The sequence below is a fragment of the Lynx rufus genome, unplaced genomic scaffold, assembly GCF_022079265.1.
Source record: "Lynx rufus isolate CCGP_SWC_20201006 ecotype Redwood Valley unplaced genomic scaffold, mLynRuf1.p SCAF_5, whole genome shotgun sequence".
Classification (NCBI taxonomy): domain Eukaryota; kingdom Metazoa; phylum Chordata; class Mammalia; order Carnivora; family Felidae; genus Lynx; species Lynx rufus.
Window position 1 is genome coordinate 146,379,015 of NW_025814867.1, and position 16,477 is coordinate 146,395,491.

Sequence of the window (16,477 nt, forward strand, 5' to 3'; positions counted from 1 at the left end):
AGTTAGTTAACAGACGCAGAAGCTGTCCGCTTCCTACCTGTGCCTTTAACCACAAGAACTTGCTGGCGGGCAGCTCCAGAGCCACCTTCAGGATGTGGTGCTGCAGAATGGGAGGCACCTCCTCTCGAAGGCCCTGCTCGGAGATGACTCCTGTGGCAGAAAGAGGGAAACAGACCAGAAGTCATGCGCAGGGGGGCACCCAGCAAGGCCGCCCCTGGCCACAGGGGCCAGATAAGGAGCTCCAGCTGTAGAAATAAGAAGGGGGCTTGGGGGCTCTCTCCTCTCCTCTGCCCAGACGCGCCCCATCTGGCACAACCTCCCCTCCTGTGGTCTATCCAAATCTTCAGCAATAAGCCCTAACTCCACTTGCCCAGAACAGCCCCTTGGCCTGAAGTGACCTCTCCCTACAGCGTGAGGCCCACACCTCTCGCTGCCTCCTGGGTGCGGTCTCTCATTAACGTTGTCTCGGGCGAGAGGCGCCGCCTTGCTCCCCAGACCGCAGACGTTTTGTGAACACACTGTGGCCACGCGAGCCCAAGACCGCATCCTCATCCGCTGGCCTGATTTCTGGATTTCCCTTTGCTTGGGAATGACACAGTGCTAGTAAATTTCGTATTCTCACAGCAAAAAGAACCTTTCGCCTTCCAACGATTAAGAAGTTAATTACAGCTTTTCAGTGGAACCATCCCAATAGCTTATATAAACCCCAGGAATGACGCTTCTGCAAGTTTTCCTCCGTGGGCCCAATTATGAAGTTATTAGACACACTTTTCCATCAAGGAAACGTGACCAGACAAGCGTAACGTTACTTTTACAAGATGTGGTTTGAACCTGACTCACTGGGTAAACCATGAGTAACTACGTCCAAAGTGCCTCTGCGGGAACGGGACATCCCTTCTAAGGGGCTCTCATTTCTGCACCCCTGCTCCTTTGAAGAGGGGCTTTAGCATTAATGCACACAATCTGATTTGTCACTTATCTAAGGCAGAAACCTCTGGCAGCCTGGCTTCTCCCTGCTGTGCCCACTGCTGCTAAATGTTCATCTGATATTTACTTAAGGACAACTGGCGATTTAAAAAACATTAGTGCAAATAAAAATAACCAGTCAGGTGGATCGTGTGCACCAGCCAAACTGCCCACCGGCCTCCCCGGGCCTCAGCTCCGGTTCACGAGCGTTTCCTTCATCCCCGCTGGCAGAAAGAGCAGAGGGGCCCCCGCCGTCTCCTGAGACGCACCTTTCAGGAGCTTGCTGAAGTCGAAGTTGTACTGCAGGACCACATGTGGGACCACCTTCTGGTACAGGCATATGACCTGGAGCAGAACAGCCTTCAGAAGAATGGTTTCCGCATCATCTGAACCAAGATAAAACACCTTAAATTAGGAAACACAGTCGGTCTCTGTCTGTAGTCAGCAGGTGGTATGCGGTCAACGGCCACAGGCAGAGGCTGCGGACGGATCCCTACAGAGTCTACGTGGGAAGAGTCAAGACTGTTCAAACAGACTGGGTGTAAGTCCTCATTTTGGGGCTGTAACCTAGGACAGGTTAAAGCGACTGTCTCTCTGTGTGTCAGCACCTTCGTGTGAACAACGGGGACTAAATAGGATATAGACAAAAGGTACAAAGCCCACTGCCCGGCAGGCCAACAGCAAGGTCTGAGTCAATGTGTCTCATTACTGGGGGGGGGGGGGGGGGGGGAGGACCATGAAGCCCACCTCTGCCTGCACAGCCAAAGAGAGGCCCTCATGGAAAGGCCAGAGCACATGGTGCCCATCGCTCAAATCTTTAGAGAGTCACGGTGCTTGTGTAAAGCCTGGGCACATTTGCAACAGATGCCTCCAAAGCCCCTGTAGGCTGGAGGGGTCCCTGGCTGCCTGTGTCACCTCTGTCTGCAAAGAGCAGGGCCCCACGCAGCCCTCACCGCACTGGGGAGCCACGCAGGCAGCAGGAGTCTGGATGCCCCTTTTCTTTCCTTTCTCATCATCCTGTTTTGTCTCCTGCTTTCGAAGTGACTGCCAGACCCACACGATGGTGTTCAGGTCTGGTAAGACCTGAAAGGGAAAAGACAGTCACGTTAAACAAGAGAGAGTCGAGGATGAAATGAGTCCACTAAGGAGAAGCTAAACACAAAGGGAGGACACGAGCACACGTGGTGTGAGTGTGTACAAGACGGGACGTGGGGGGAGAACGGGTCGGAGCCCTCTGTGAGCTCTGCTTCGCGCTGTAATCCCCACGACTGTGTACAACAAGGACGTGGTTGAAAACACAAGCGCTGATAATTGTAACAAAGCTCCGAGGCCTCCTTCACCTGAGCCAAACACTAGAAATGAAGACACATGTCCGACGACCGGCCGGGGGCCGCGTCCATCATGACTTCGGCTCCTTTGGGGCAGGTACCCCGTCTGCAGATGACTGCCCTTCCTTACTCACCAGAACAGGCCTCCCAAGCCACCCCCTCGCCGTGGCCCTGGCCCTCGTGCGTGCGGCAGTGGGAGAGCACGTCAGCTTCTAGCGAGGAGCACCCCGACCCCTATGCTATGTTTTGTTTCGCACCTGCCCTCTGTGCTCCCGGAGCTGCCTCTTCCACCTGGCGTGCTTACCTGTGACAGCTGTGAGGAAAGCCCCGGAAACTTCCCCGGAAAGGCCAAACCCACCTCCCACGCCTACCTTGCTCAGGGCTTCTCTGAAGAGGCGCACGAACTCTTCTATCGCTGCGGCCGTGTACACGCCTGATTCCTGCCACGTCTCTTTATTCAGGCAGTGCTCGATCGTTTTTAATGCTCTTTTCAAAATGACGGAAACAAGGGACAAGGCTGTGTGCTTCACTGATATGCTGTCCAACTGGGAAGAAAAAGAGCTAAATCCACACGTCTGTAGGCTGCACTGTGGACACAGACCTCCCAAGCCCCGGGTGTGGCTGGCTCTGGCCTCTCCGGGGGTCACTCCCAGGGAAGGCTGCGTGAGTTAGGACGCCATGAGAAGAGGTGGCCTGGGGACCCTGCCCCCTTGACCTGCCACAGATCTGACCTCAGCACCTGCTGAAGAGGTGGCTACTAGAGTCTGAGAGTTATTCTCAATTTTGTTTCACTGTGTTTGGTAAGTCTTTTCCGATAGCCACTGACCTCATGTGGATTATCCACATCAAGAACAGCCATGATCTCACCAGCACCCACCCAGCCCCAACTAGCACTCGCTGTCGGGCGCACAGGTGACAAGAAAAGGCACCACACACTTAGTAGGAAAAACCACCTCCAGGCTTGGGAAGCGTGCAGCCCCCAAACATGGGCTCAGGGACCTTCATAAGGAGAGCCAGGAGACTTCCGAATCCTCCCTCGCTGCAGAGGTTGAACAGAATTCAAGAACCGGAGCAATCACCAGAACGAGGGTACCCCCGGGAGATGCCGTCTCAGGCCCGGCCCCGACCAACTCAGGCCCAGGGGCACCCCAGGGGCAGGGCGGGCTGGGGCGAGCCAGCTGGGCCACAGCAGAGTGAGGGGCAGGGAGACACAAAACGGCTACCCGATGGGCTTTCAGTTTAACAACTACAACGCCCCATTCCCTCGGCGTTCCAGCGAGCTGGGGGGTTCATTTCGTACGTGTGCGGTATGCTAAAGTAGCACTGCATTAGACACATGCCTTTCAGCTGTTTCCCTGAAAGCCCCTTGAGATAAAACACTTTGTCTCCCCCACCAGACAGATGGGCAAGCGAGCAGGGTCCCAATTTTGACTGTTATGATTTGGCAACCAGAACAAAAGGCCTTTCGTTCTGGCCTCCCTGCTCCTCGCCCACAGCCCACTGCCAGCACAAACCCTGGACAGGCACCGAAAATGCTGAGCCCCAGGGCACCTGGGTAGCTCAGCCGGTTAAGCATCTGACTTCTGATTTCAGCTCAGGTCCCGACCTCACGGTCACGGGATCGAGCCCCACAATGGGCTTCATGCTGAGTGTGGAGCCTGCTTGGGACTCTCTCTCCCTCTCTCTCTGCCCTCCCCTGCTCACACGCTCTCCCTCTCTCTCTCAAAATAAACATTTTTAAAAACAATGCTGAAGCCGGCTGCATATCCTAGGGAGTCCTCACCACTCTGTGCTGACCGCCCCCTCGCTGCCAGGGCCACCTCCTGCCTGTGCGGCCCACCCTGGCTGACCCTGGTCCCGCTGTGTCCACACAACAACCCAGCCTGCTAGAAGCGTGGGGACACTCGGCCTTCCCAGCTGAGTGCTGAGGAAGCTGGGTTTAGGAGGGGCTGGCAGGGCACGGGACCCACGTGTGCCGACAGCTCACAGCCGTTCGCTTGAGGCCACGGTGCTGTGGTGGGAGACACATGAGTCCCTGAGAAGGTGGCTTCTGGAGGGACTCAGGGACCGCCATCACGAATAACGATATGGAATTTCACTTCTCCGTGCACATGTCCTGTCAAAATGCCCGACACAGCTCATCCTCAAAGTAAATGTTCCCCAGAAATCTCATTCACTTAAATCACAAGAGACGGGATTTGCCAGGCAAATTTCAGTCCTACCCCTTCCACAAACCCTGAGCTAACACTTTCATACGTGACACTGGGCTGTAGCCAAACACACTTCCCTTCCTCTGAGTCTAACAGGCTCCCACCCTCAGGCGAGCGCAGAGCCATGCAGGGGTCCATGGTCCTGGCTGTGCTGGAGCAGGAAGATCCCCTGGCCGGAACGTGCCTTGGGCTCCAGGGGCCCTTGTGCAGGTGAGTGGAAACATGGAAAGCCTGAGGCTCACTGACAAAATACCAGCCACTGAATCCAGGCAGGCGTTCTCGGAACAATCCCCAGCATGGCCAGTGCAGTGAACGGGAGACAGTTCTAGAAGAAAGGTGACCACTTACATTTAATGCCTGGGTGAACATCGTCTTATTGCACACCAGGGGCACGGTGGTCACCATCACCATTGCCAGGAGCCGAGGCAAGGGGATGAACTCTCTGGTCTGAAAGGCCCGGGAAACGTCTGGCTGGGCTTCATAGATCTACGACAAAGAGACGAGAGCATGAGCTGCTACAGGTTCCGTTGCAAACCAGGCCAACTGCAGGCACCCCACAGCGAAGCCAGTCCAATGCAGCAGTCCTAGTGACGGACGTCCGGGGACTTCCAAGGAACAGGCTCCGGACGGTCAACCCCCAACTCTACTAGTCAGAGAAAAGTCAGCTCACGAGCCTGCCTGCTACAGGGCCGTGACCTTCAAAGCAGAGCTCTGCCTGCGGCCTGGGGAGCCTCTTAAAACCTCTGATGGCGACGAAGTCACCGCTGGAAGTAACAATCGCGCTACTCACCGGCTGTGGCACCTGACACACTGTGTCATCTTTTTAACACTTCATGACCACCCTTTAGGGTAGAGACCTTGGACACTAACAGTAAAAAGCGTTCGTGGATGACAAAGCTGGATCTCAGTAAGATCCCGTAACTTCCCCCGGGGGCACCCGGCTAGGAAGCAGTGACACGAGGGCTCGCACCCAGGCCAGCAAAGGCTGCGCACCTGCCCCCCCCCACCCCTCCCCGGGGGAGGGCGGAACCAGAGCAGCCCCCAGCGGGGGTGGGGGTGGCCACGAACCGCCCCCCTCCCCAACGTAAGGGGCAAACGGCCTCCTTCTCTCCCCAAGATCCACATGGGGACCGCACGCGCTCAAGGAGAACGAAGCCAGCGTGGGTGAGAGCTTGTCTGGCAGATAACCCGCGCCTGCCTAGCGGAGGCACAAGACCGCAACCCTCGCTATTTCACCACCAGACCTCGAGTCGGACAGCGCACCCCGAGCCAGGCAGCGCTGCGAAAGAACGTGCAGCAGGCACGTCCGCGGCAGTGGGTGAAGGAGGGCGGACTCTGATCAGGAGGACATTCGCGCACCGGCACCCAGACAGACACAGCATCGTTTCACAGCGTGTCCTACGTCGTTCTAAGTATTGAAGACGGCGGTCTTTAAACACGGTTCTCCATTTCACACCTTTCGCTCACGTCAGCCTCAATGTGCCAAAATTCACCGAGATCTCCCTCTAAGCAAAATCTGGACGAAGCAGACGCATTTGTCTTAACAGATGCAAAAGGCGTCCACCTCGAAGTTCTGCTCAGCGAAGAGCAGGATGTCCTCAGAGGACAGGGACGCCAGCCCCACGTGAGCTGACGTCGCCCCTGCAGAATGGCTGGACGAGTTCTCCGTCCTTCCTGCAGTCAGTCGGCTTGTCACTCCCCCTCTCCCTCTCCCGGCCCCTGACACAGGCCAGAGCCCCGGGGGTTTCACCTTGTTCAGCAGTTTGATGTTATTTGACCAAGTGGACTTCGCTCTGGGCAGAAAGGAAAATGTTACTTCCTTGAAGTACTTGTTCAGCAAGTCCGGGCACACTTTGAGGATGTTCACCACCAGCTCGGCCACCAGCTCGTCGTCTGCTGCAGTTTTCAAACCCAACAGGAAGTGCAGGAGGGTCAGGTTCCCGCCTCTGCCAGAGAGAGAGAGACAAGGGTTGGCAGGGAATTTCCACAGCACACTGAGATAATTCATAATTCATGATTCATTCATAATAATCTCAGAATAAAAACAAGCCTCTATTCAAAATAAATAAACTTAAACTGAGCGCTCAGGGTCAGAGCGGCAGCTCCTCGAAATCGCCCTCAGGAAACACAGTTGAAACACGGCAACCGGCAAATTTCACCTTTGAATTTCCCTCGTGACACTAAGTGGGGTGTTTTCATGGCCTGCAGGGTTCCAGCTCCCCAAGAAAGGGCTTGAATCTCTCTCCTCTATTTCTGAGTAGCTGAAAAAGTCTCTCCTTTCCTGTCTCCAACCTCTCCTTCCCTCCCTTGAGTTCCATCTGACTTTTATTTATTTGGGGGGCGGGGGGTAGGGGCAGAAGGGAGAGAGGGAGAGAGGGAGAGAGGGGGAGAGAGAGAGAGAGAGAGAGAGAGAGAGAGAGAGAGAGAGACCCAAGCAGGCTCTATGCTGAGCACCGGGCTAACACGGGGCTTGATTCCACGACCCTGAGATCATGACCTGAGCTGAAATCAAGGGTCTGACACTCAACAGACTGAGCCACCCAGGCACGCCTCCGTTTGACTTTTAAAGAGAAGGAAGAAACCCACTCTCTGTCTCCACCCTGGCCACCTACCAGTCTACCCAGAAGTCAAGGCTAATGTAAAGAAAGGGCCAAACCTGCAGGGAGGAATCCACTCCCCTAATTTCCCCGTGGGATTTTCCTGACCTCTTTCCTCCAACCGCACACGAAAAGGCATGTATGTAAATAAATAGACGTGTAAGCATTAGGTATAAAAAAACAGAGAATGCATTTAACTTTTGAAAAGATTTTTACGTGAAGGGCGAATGAACTGCCCCACAGTCCACAGTGCCATAAATTATTTCTAAAACTCGGCAAAATGGCTCCAAGTCTTTCCACAGGTTTTCTGCCTCCTCCGTTTCTAACGTATTTCAAATTCCTATGCCTTCACTGAGCTGCTGCAAGAAGCTAACGTAGAAAAAAAAAAATCTACTGTATGAAAATACTCAAAACTTGTCCCTAAGTGAGCAGTTTTCAAAAGATCATAAAAATAAGAATCAGGAAAACCTGTAGACATTAAATCTTGCGTAAAGGAAGGAGCTAGCCCAGGATCTACACAGCCAAGCCCACGGTACTCTAGGGTTACCCCCAGATCCTTCTAAGGGAGGATGACTTTTCAGAGCTGCCTGTTCCCGGGAAGTCACGAAATCCAAAACATCTCAGAATGTATCACTAGCATGCCACGTTGACGGCTTCCAGAATCCTCACTGTTCTGTGTCCCCTTATGAATTGACTAAAATTAAGATGCATTATGACAGCTTTACCTACAATAAAACATTTTTCAAAAATTGAATTAGAGTGGAATTTTGATCAGAAAGCTATCTTTTCAAAAACTTAAAATTCTTGGGGCGCCTGGGGTGACTCAGTCGGTTGAGCAATCAACTCTTGGTTTCAGCTCAGGTCATGATCTCCTGGTCTCACGGGTTTGAGGCCCGACTGGGCTCTGTACTGACTGTGTGGAGCCTGCTTAGGAGTCTGTCTGTCTGTCTGTCTGTCTGTCTGTCTCTCTCTCTCTCTCTGCCCCTCCTCTGCTCGTGCTCTGTCTCTATTCAAAATAAATAAACTTAAAAAAAAAGTTTAAAATTCCTAATATGAAAATTTCACGAACAAAACAGTTTTTGCTGTCAAACAAACACGTTGAATACTACAAAGTACACCAAAAATACTATAAACATCCACGTTATTTTAACGGACAATGCAATAAAGTAACATATTTCCACAGCGTGCAACGTGGGCCGGGCACTGCTCTAGGCAGTTCCCACGCTCTACTTCCCCCTGAAGTGGATGCCAACTTTATTTCCATTTTACAGATGAGGCAACAGAGGCAGAGAGCAGTAGGACTTGTCAAGGTCTCAGAGCTGACCCCAGAATTTGTTCTCTTAACCTCCACACCAGGGGTTGGCAAACTGTGGCCCACTATCTATCTTCGTAAATAAAGCTTTATCGGAACACAGTTACACCCATTTGTTTATGTCCATGTCTGCTCCGGCACTACAATGTCACAGCTGAGAGGTCACAATACAGACCGCACACCACGCCTCCAATACTTACTTCTTCCCTTAGAGAAGAAGTTTACCAACTATAATCCCTGGCTTTCACACACCCACTGGGTGCCCGGCACTGTCCTAGACACTGGGGATCGCAAACAGACCAGCCTCTGTTCACATTGGTTCTCATCTATCACATAATGACCAAGCAAATAGATAAATGTGCAAGGTGGTGGCAAGTCATAGTCAAGAGCAAGGCAAAAGGACAGGGACAGTGGAAGGGCTATTTCAGAAAAGGGCTGCTGGGGAAGGCCTCCTGGATATAGTGACATGTGCACAGACACCTGAATGGAGGGAGGGAAGGAGCAAGCTTCACCTCCGCTGGGGAACCGCACATGTCGATTTTCTCAAAACTTTCCATTAACGCCCCCACAAACAAAATTCCCTTCCTCTCCCCTAAGCGCAAACATTTGTCTTTTGTCCCTGGCTTCAAAAACTGACATAAACCACAGCTTATTCGAACAGACCCACACCCACAAGCTGATTCAAATACACTCATCAAATGACCTATTTTATGGGTCTTACTTAGGGGGAAAAAATGTGTTTTAAGCATGGTGTTACATCATACTAGACGATAAAAGTCTGCTGTTACATGTTACCAGGAAGGTGAGCTTGTTTTCCCTGATGAGAGCAAAGTTACAGTATCGCTGAAACAAAGTTGAAAGAAAAAGAAATAATGTGGCAAATTAAGTCATAATAATCTCAGAATCAAAACAAGTCACAAGCAGGGAGAAAAATTTCCACAGGTGTTATCCCATTCTGAAGGAATCAGTCATTTCCTAACTGGTAGAAACTAAACCAAACCATCCAGATCCTTATGATAAAAGCGCCACAGAGGTAAAATAAAAAAATTTTTAAAAATGAAGGTATTCACAATGAACAGAAAATATACCCAATATTTTTACCATCGGGGGGAAGAAAAGCAGGTTGATAAATCTAACATTAGAGTATTTTGGTTATTAAAAATAGTAACATGGATATGTGTTTACCGTTAGACTAACAGAGAAAATCTAAAAGAATATCATCTAAACCATCAGGTAGGGACTTTATGTTTCCTTACTGATGAAACATTGCCATAAGTGTGTACCATGAAACAAAATTTTGAAAACCCAGCACATCAGCAGCTTTGAGGAGAGGAAGGACTATTTAGCTGTTACGAGGATAGACTTGGAACCAAATTCCCGGGGTTTAAAGTTTATTTATTTTGGGAGAGAAAGAGAGAGAGTAGAGGAAGAAGGTGGAGGAGGAGGAGGGGGAGGGAGGCAGAGAGAGAGAGAGAGGGAGGGAGGGAGGGAGAGAATCCCAAGCAGGCTCAGCACTGTTAGCTCAGTGCACAACATGGGGCTTGGTCCCCTGTGAGATCATGACTGAGCTGAAATCAAGTGTCAGTCAGCCAGGGGCCCCCAGATTCCCTGGGTGTAAACCCTAACTCTGACACACGCTGAGTGACCCAACTTCTCTGTGCCCATTTCCCTCACCTGCAAAACTGGGAGAGCGGTGGCTCCCGCTTCCGGCCTGTGAAGGGGCCTACCCTCTCTGGCAAGGTGGCCGTAAGACTTTCCTCGGACCCAGCCGACGCCACAGTCTTGAGTGAAACCCGCAGCACCCCCCTGGGTGAGACACCTCCTACTGGGGGCCTAAGTCAGCAACTACCCTGAGCCCTGTGCCCTAAGGGCACGTGATGAGCAGGGAGTCTCTGGGCTTCCAAATGTTCTTCCCTGTAACGAGTGAGGTCATGTCTAAAATTCTAGTTGTAAACCACCACAATTCCGTTATTCTACAGACTTCCGCTGGAAGTCATGTACATGACGGAACACAGGCCCGCGCTTCTCAAATGTGCCACTTTACCTGCCGACGGTACCGAAAGATGCGTCGTGAAAATTTATCCCATGCTTGAGTGAACAGCAAAGATCCATCAGGAAGGTGTGAACAAGCTCCCTCACCAGGATCTTCCCTGCGTCCTCAGAAGAAGTCTACAAGAGTTTTTTAAAATTCGATGAAAATCTCAAGTTCATGAGCCTCGGTAACATCTACAGAGTAAAAACTGGGCGATACCACGTGCCTGATGATGACTTAGAAAACATCTTACATGCTTGGTATCATTCAAAAAAAACCCCAAAGAACAGAAACACCAATCAAGACAAGACAAAAATACTCTCATATGTGGAATATAAAAAGAAGAAACTGAGTAATAAATTAAAAAAAAAAAAAAAAAAAGCTCATAGATACAGAGAAGAGACTGGTGGTTGCCAGAGGTAGAGGTTGGGGGGGAGTGGAAAAAAATGGGTGAACTGTTTTTGTTTTAGTTTAAATACGCTGAATTTAAAAAGAAAATATTTATTCTTAACATTGAACAAACAAGGAGTTGCTGGAACAAGAAACAACAGATAAGGGGACACTTTAAGTCATGTCTCATTGTTTCCAAGCACTCCACAGTAAGGGTTCTCATTTAATTTTTATGGTAGGCCTATGACTCTGGCAGGGTAGAGATGATTACACCATTTTATGTAAGGGCAAACCATGGATCACATAGTGGAACTCCCCACTGCGTTAGCAAATACGGAGCAGATCAGTATCCGTACCCCCATCATTAAAGAATCTCTCTTGGGGCACCTGGGTGGTTCAGTCGGGTAAGCATCTGACTTTGGCTCAGGTGAAGATCTCACGGTTTGTGGGTGTGAGGCCCACATCGGGCTCTGTGCTGACAGCTCAGAGCCTGGAGCCTGCTTTGGATTCTGTGTCTCCCTCTCTCTCTGCCCCTTCCTCCACTTACGCAAGTGCATGTGCTCTCTCACTGTCTCTCAGAAATGAATTAAAAAAAAAAAAATAGAGTCTCTCTTTACAGCATACACTTCAATTAGAAAATCATTTTCCTAAGCTTCTATTTGCTTTTGCGTTGTGACTGATATTGTGATATAAGAAATAAATACACGGCACAAAAACAGACACATAGACCAATGGAATAGAATAGAAACCCCAGAACTAGACCCACAAAAGTATGGCCAACTCATCTTTGACAAAGCAGGAAAGAATATCCAACAGAAAAAAGACAGTCTCTTTAACAAATGGTGCTGGGAGAACTGGACAGCAACATGCAGAAGATTGAAACTAGACCACTTTCTCACACCATTCACAAAAATAAACTCAAAATGGATAAAGGACCTGAATGTGAGACAGGAAACCATCAAAACACTAGAGGAGAAAGCAGGAAAAGACCTCTCTGACCTCAGCCGTAGCAATTTCTTACTTGATACATCCCCAAAGGCAAGGGAATTAAAAGCAAAAATGAACTATTGGTACCTCGTGAAGATAAAAAGCTTCTGCACAACAAAGGAAACACTCAACAAAACTAAAAGGCAACCAACGGAATGGGAAAAGATATTTGCAAATGACGTATCGGACAAAGGGCTAGTATCCAAAATCTATAAAGAGCTCACCAAACTCCACACCCAAAAAATAATCCAGTGAAGAAATGGGCAGAAAACATGAATAGACACTTCTCTAAAGACGACATCCAGATGGCCAACAGGCACATGAAAAGATGCTCAACGTCACTCCTCATCAGGGAAATACAAATCAAAGCCACCCTGAGATACCACCTCACGCCAGTCAGAGTGGCTAAAATGAACAAATCAGGAGACTATAGATGCTGGAGAGGATGTGGAGAAAGGGGAACCCTCTTGCACTGTTGGGTGGGAATGCAAACTGGTGCAGCCACTCTGGAAAACAGTGTGGAGGTTCCTCAAAAAATTAAAAATAGACTTACCCTATGACCCAGCAGTAGCACTGCTAGGAATTCACCCAAGGGATACAGGAGTACTGATGCATAGGGGCACTTGTACCCCAATGTTCATAGTAGCACTCTCAACAATAGCCAAATTGTGGAAAGAGCCTAAATGTCCATCAACTGATGAATGGATAAAGAAATTGTGGTATATATACACAATGGAATACTACGTGGCAATGAGAAAGAATGAAATATGGCCCTTTGTAGCAACGTGGATGGAACTGGAGAGTGTGGTGCTAAGTGAAATAAGCCATACAGAGAAAGACAGATACCATATGGTTTCACTCTTATGTGGATCCTGAGAAACTTAACAGAAACCCATGGTGGAGGGGAAGGAAAAAAAAAGAGGTTAGAGTGGGAGAGAGCCAAAGCATAAGAGACTCTTAAAAACTGAGAACAAACTGAGGGTTGATGGGAGGGTGGGAGGGAGGGAAGGGTAGGTGATGGGCATTGAAGAGGGCATCTTTTGGGATGAGCACTGGGTGTTGTATGGAAACCAATTTGACAATAAATTTCATATATTAAAAAAAAAAAAAAGAAATACAGCTGACCTTTGAACAACACAGGTTTGAACTGCACAGATGTGCTTATGTGTACTTTTTTTCCCCATGAATGCAGTACAGTACTATAAATGTGTTCTCTTATGATTTCTTTAATAACATTTACTTTTCTCCAGCTTACGTTATTGTAAGGATACAGTTTACAATACATATGACATACAAAATATGTGTTCATTGACTGTTTTTGCTACGCATAAGTCTGCCAGTCAACAGTAGGCTATTAGTAGAGTTAAAAAAATTTTTTTTTCTTAATGTTTATTTATTTTGAGACAGAAAGACAGATAGCGAGCAGGGGAGTGGCAGAGAGAGAGAGAGGGAGACACAGGCTCCAAAGCAGACTCCAGGTTTCTGAACTATCAGCACAGAGCCCGACACGGGGCTCAAACCCACCAACTGTGAGATTATAACCTGAGCTGAAGTCGAATGCTTAACTGACTGAGTCACCCAGGCACCCCAAGTGTTTTTTTCTTTTTTAATGTGTATTTATTTATTTTTTGAGAGAGAGAGAGACAGAGAGAGGGGGAGACTGAATATCCCAAGCAGCCTCTGCACTATCAGCACAGAGTCCGAAGCAGGGCTCGAACTCATGAACACCAGATCATAACCAAGCTGAAATCAAGAGTTGGGTGCTTAACTACTGAGCCACCCAGGTGCCCCAGTAGTTAAGATTCTGGGGAGTTAAAAGTTATACACGGATTTTGACTGCATGGGGGTTGGCCCTCCCAGCCCCTGCATAGTTCAGGGGTCAACTGTATTTGGTCTTCAACCCCAGCTCCTGGTGGAGAGCCCCTAGAACCCCGGTAATTTCTTGTGTGATGGGGGTAACACCAATTCTCACACAGGGCTCCAAAATCCCCTGGAATGTTCCACGTGGTAGGAACATTTTTTATTCTAATGAGGCAACTCTTAACAGGCTCCTGGACAGCTTCTGGCTGGACACCAGAATGTAACCAGTAGTGAGAGCATTACTGACCTCCCTGAATTTGAATGTCCTCACCTATAAAGCAGACACATTAAAAAAAAAGATTAAAAAATACTCTTAAGAGGGGCAAGTTTAAACCTGTAGTTTTAAACAAGCTTAAGAATGACTTAATTTCTCTTGGTCTTTTGAATAAAATTCCACATTTGGGAGTCTTTTTATTAAGCCCCCGAGGCTTCCTGATAATAGGGCATACAAAACATGTTCAAAACAAGAGGACACAGGCCAGTCACAAAGATAAAAGGACGTAAAACACAGGGCTCTTGAGAGGTAAATTACTATAAAGTTCACAGGAAGTCTGAGCCTTCACTACTCTGGCCAAGTCCATGTTCCGAAACACCATGAAGAAAATCAAAATGAGGATTAAAATGTACACTGGCCTTGGGTCAACTTGAAAGGAATTCAACGTTTGAGGAACTATTACAAAATAAATTACACATGTCAGTAGGTGAGGAAATTGGGGTTTTCCTAGACACTTGGAAGTAAAAGCAACGGGCCTTGAAACTCTAAGAGCTGGTATGAACAGGATGGAAAGAAGGAAAAGAAGAGGTAAATGAGAGGAGGAGAGAGCCTAGGTCAATACTATGCGTCTACTGGGCAAGCCCAGCAGGGAAAACCAGCATGTCACTCAGCTAAAAGGAGTAACGGTTTTCCCTTCAAGGGAGAAAAAAAAAGTCTAATATCAAAATACCTCAGAGAATAGAAACAATCTTATAAAAAAAAAAAAAAAAAAACTTTAAAAAGATCATATTTCATCTAAGCGGAGAATCAATATAACCACGAGCCAAGAGAAACAGATCGAATGGAGGGACTTTAGGGGGTACGTTCCCCAGTCTCCAGCTGTGAGGCTCACACACTAACAGTGAGGTCAACTCAAACCCAACAGGACTGTACCTTGCCATGTTCCAGGTTCACGTCAACAATCCCATTCCAGCTGTAGAGAGCTGCTATATGGTTCAACAACTGCCCCGTAAAGAAACGCACCTTCTGGGTTTTTGTGATATTTTTATTGTGAACTACCTGAAAACAATAAAACACATGAATTTCAAGGAGCTCGATTTTCACAACAGTGTGTATTGTTTTTCATCATTACCAAAATCCTGTGGGCCCATGGCAAAATATTTGACCAGAAAAAGGAAAAACATAAAGAGAAATACAAATTCATCGGTATCTGAACCGTCCTAGGATACAGTTAGCATCTGGTATACTTCCTTTCATCCCTCCATCCCGCAACACAGAAGATGTATGTGTATCACTGTTGTGTTTTGTTTTGTTTTTGTCTCTGTGAGATTATATATAGTTTTCTGCCTACTTTTAAATAGTATGAACTTTTCCCACATTATTAAAAACTCCTTTAGAACACCACTTTGGAAGGCTATCGTTCTAGCGACCATAATTTATGTCACCGTTCCCCAGGGGTGCGAAGTGAGGTTGTTTGCACTCTGTCGTCTGCTTCCTTGCACCGAGTCCTGCCTGCGTCCCTGATTATGCACTCAGAATTGTGGCACAAGGCCTCAGCTCCCCTCAAACCCACTCCCAGTGCCTCCCAGGGTGTCCTGGGTGGTTCTGAGGTTCCCAAGTCTGGGAACATGTTGAAGACCTCTAACGCACACCGCCAGACCTGCTAGAACACTGCCTCCACAAAAGCACCCGACTCAAAGGTACTTTTGCCAGCACCGAACGGCATTGTTTTAAAAGGTCAGTGCTAATTTGGTTGGTGAAAAAAACCTGTACCTCATGACCTGTGTTACTTTAAATCAGGGCTTCTCAGCACCACTGACATTCTGGCCCAAATAACTGCTGCAGGGGACGGACCTGTGCGGGCAGGACGCTGGGCCTGGTCTCTACCCACTGGGTGCCAGTTGTTACTTCCCCGGTTATGACAACCAGAAATGTTTCCAACACTGCCAAATGTCTACAGTGGAGGGGGCAAAACCACCCCCAGCTGAGAACCACAGTTTTAAATACTATGCTAATCAGCCATTTTTATATGGACTGCCAGTTCATGGCTTTTAACGACTTTTTGTGTTGGCAGAGTCATAGAGTTTTTCTAACTGAGCGTTTAAGTTGCTTCTGTATTAAAGTCAGTGATTCGTTCAGCCAGTTTTAAAGTTTCTACAAGATGCTTGTAAAAGGCAGAATATATAAGGCGATACAAAGTCACATTCTGCCGGGTGTGTAAATGAAAACAGCCATAACTTACAGCTCCCAATTATCCCTGTGGCTCCCCGTGAAAGGGCGAGCAACAGCGTGTCTCCTGGGGTGATAAAACTGCAGCCCGAAGGAACAGTTTGCCATCCCACAGCCTGTGCGCCCTAAGACATTGTAGCTCTAGGGTCCTGTCACACCCTGGAGAAGACAAACCACAGAACACCACTGAGTACCAAACACGTACCTTTGTTTTCAGCGTGGATAACAAAATATTGACGGTAGAAATCCTGTCTTCCTTTATGCCCGAGCTAAAAATGCAAGGAATAAATTCTGAAAGGAAAAGGTTCAAAGCATTAAACTCAAAAATATTTTGAACACGAGAGCAGATGAG

The 16,477-nt window shown here is 48.5% G+C and overlaps 1 protein-coding gene across 2 annotated transcripts in view; it reads right to left on the bottom strand.

Moving 5' to 3' along the window:
- Window positions 1–16,477, bottom strand: part of URB1 (URB1 ribosome biogenesis homolog) — a 73,623-nt gene that overhangs the window by 43,699 nt on the left and 13,447 nt on the right. For both annotated transcript variants that reach the window (XM_047099686.1, XM_047099685.1), the window contains exons 6-14: window positions 16,331–16,416; window positions 14,830–14,955; window positions 10,458–10,582; window positions 6,255–6,450; window positions 4,853–4,990; window positions 2,666–2,839; window positions 1,920–2,049; window positions 1,236–1,352; window positions 38–150 (exon numbers count right to left, since the gene is read on the bottom strand). In XM_047099686.1, the coding sequence (XP_046955642.1) occupies window positions 38–150; window positions 1,236–1,352; window positions 1,920–2,049; window positions 2,666–2,839; window positions 4,853–4,990; window positions 6,255–6,450; window positions 10,458–10,582; window positions 14,830–14,955; window positions 16,331–16,416 (1,205 nt within the window). The remainder of the gene's footprint in view (window positions 1–37; window positions 151–1,235; window positions 1,353–1,919; window positions 2,050–2,665; window positions 2,840–4,852; window positions 4,991–6,254; window positions 6,451–10,457; window positions 10,583–14,829; window positions 14,956–16,330; window positions 16,417–16,477) is intronic.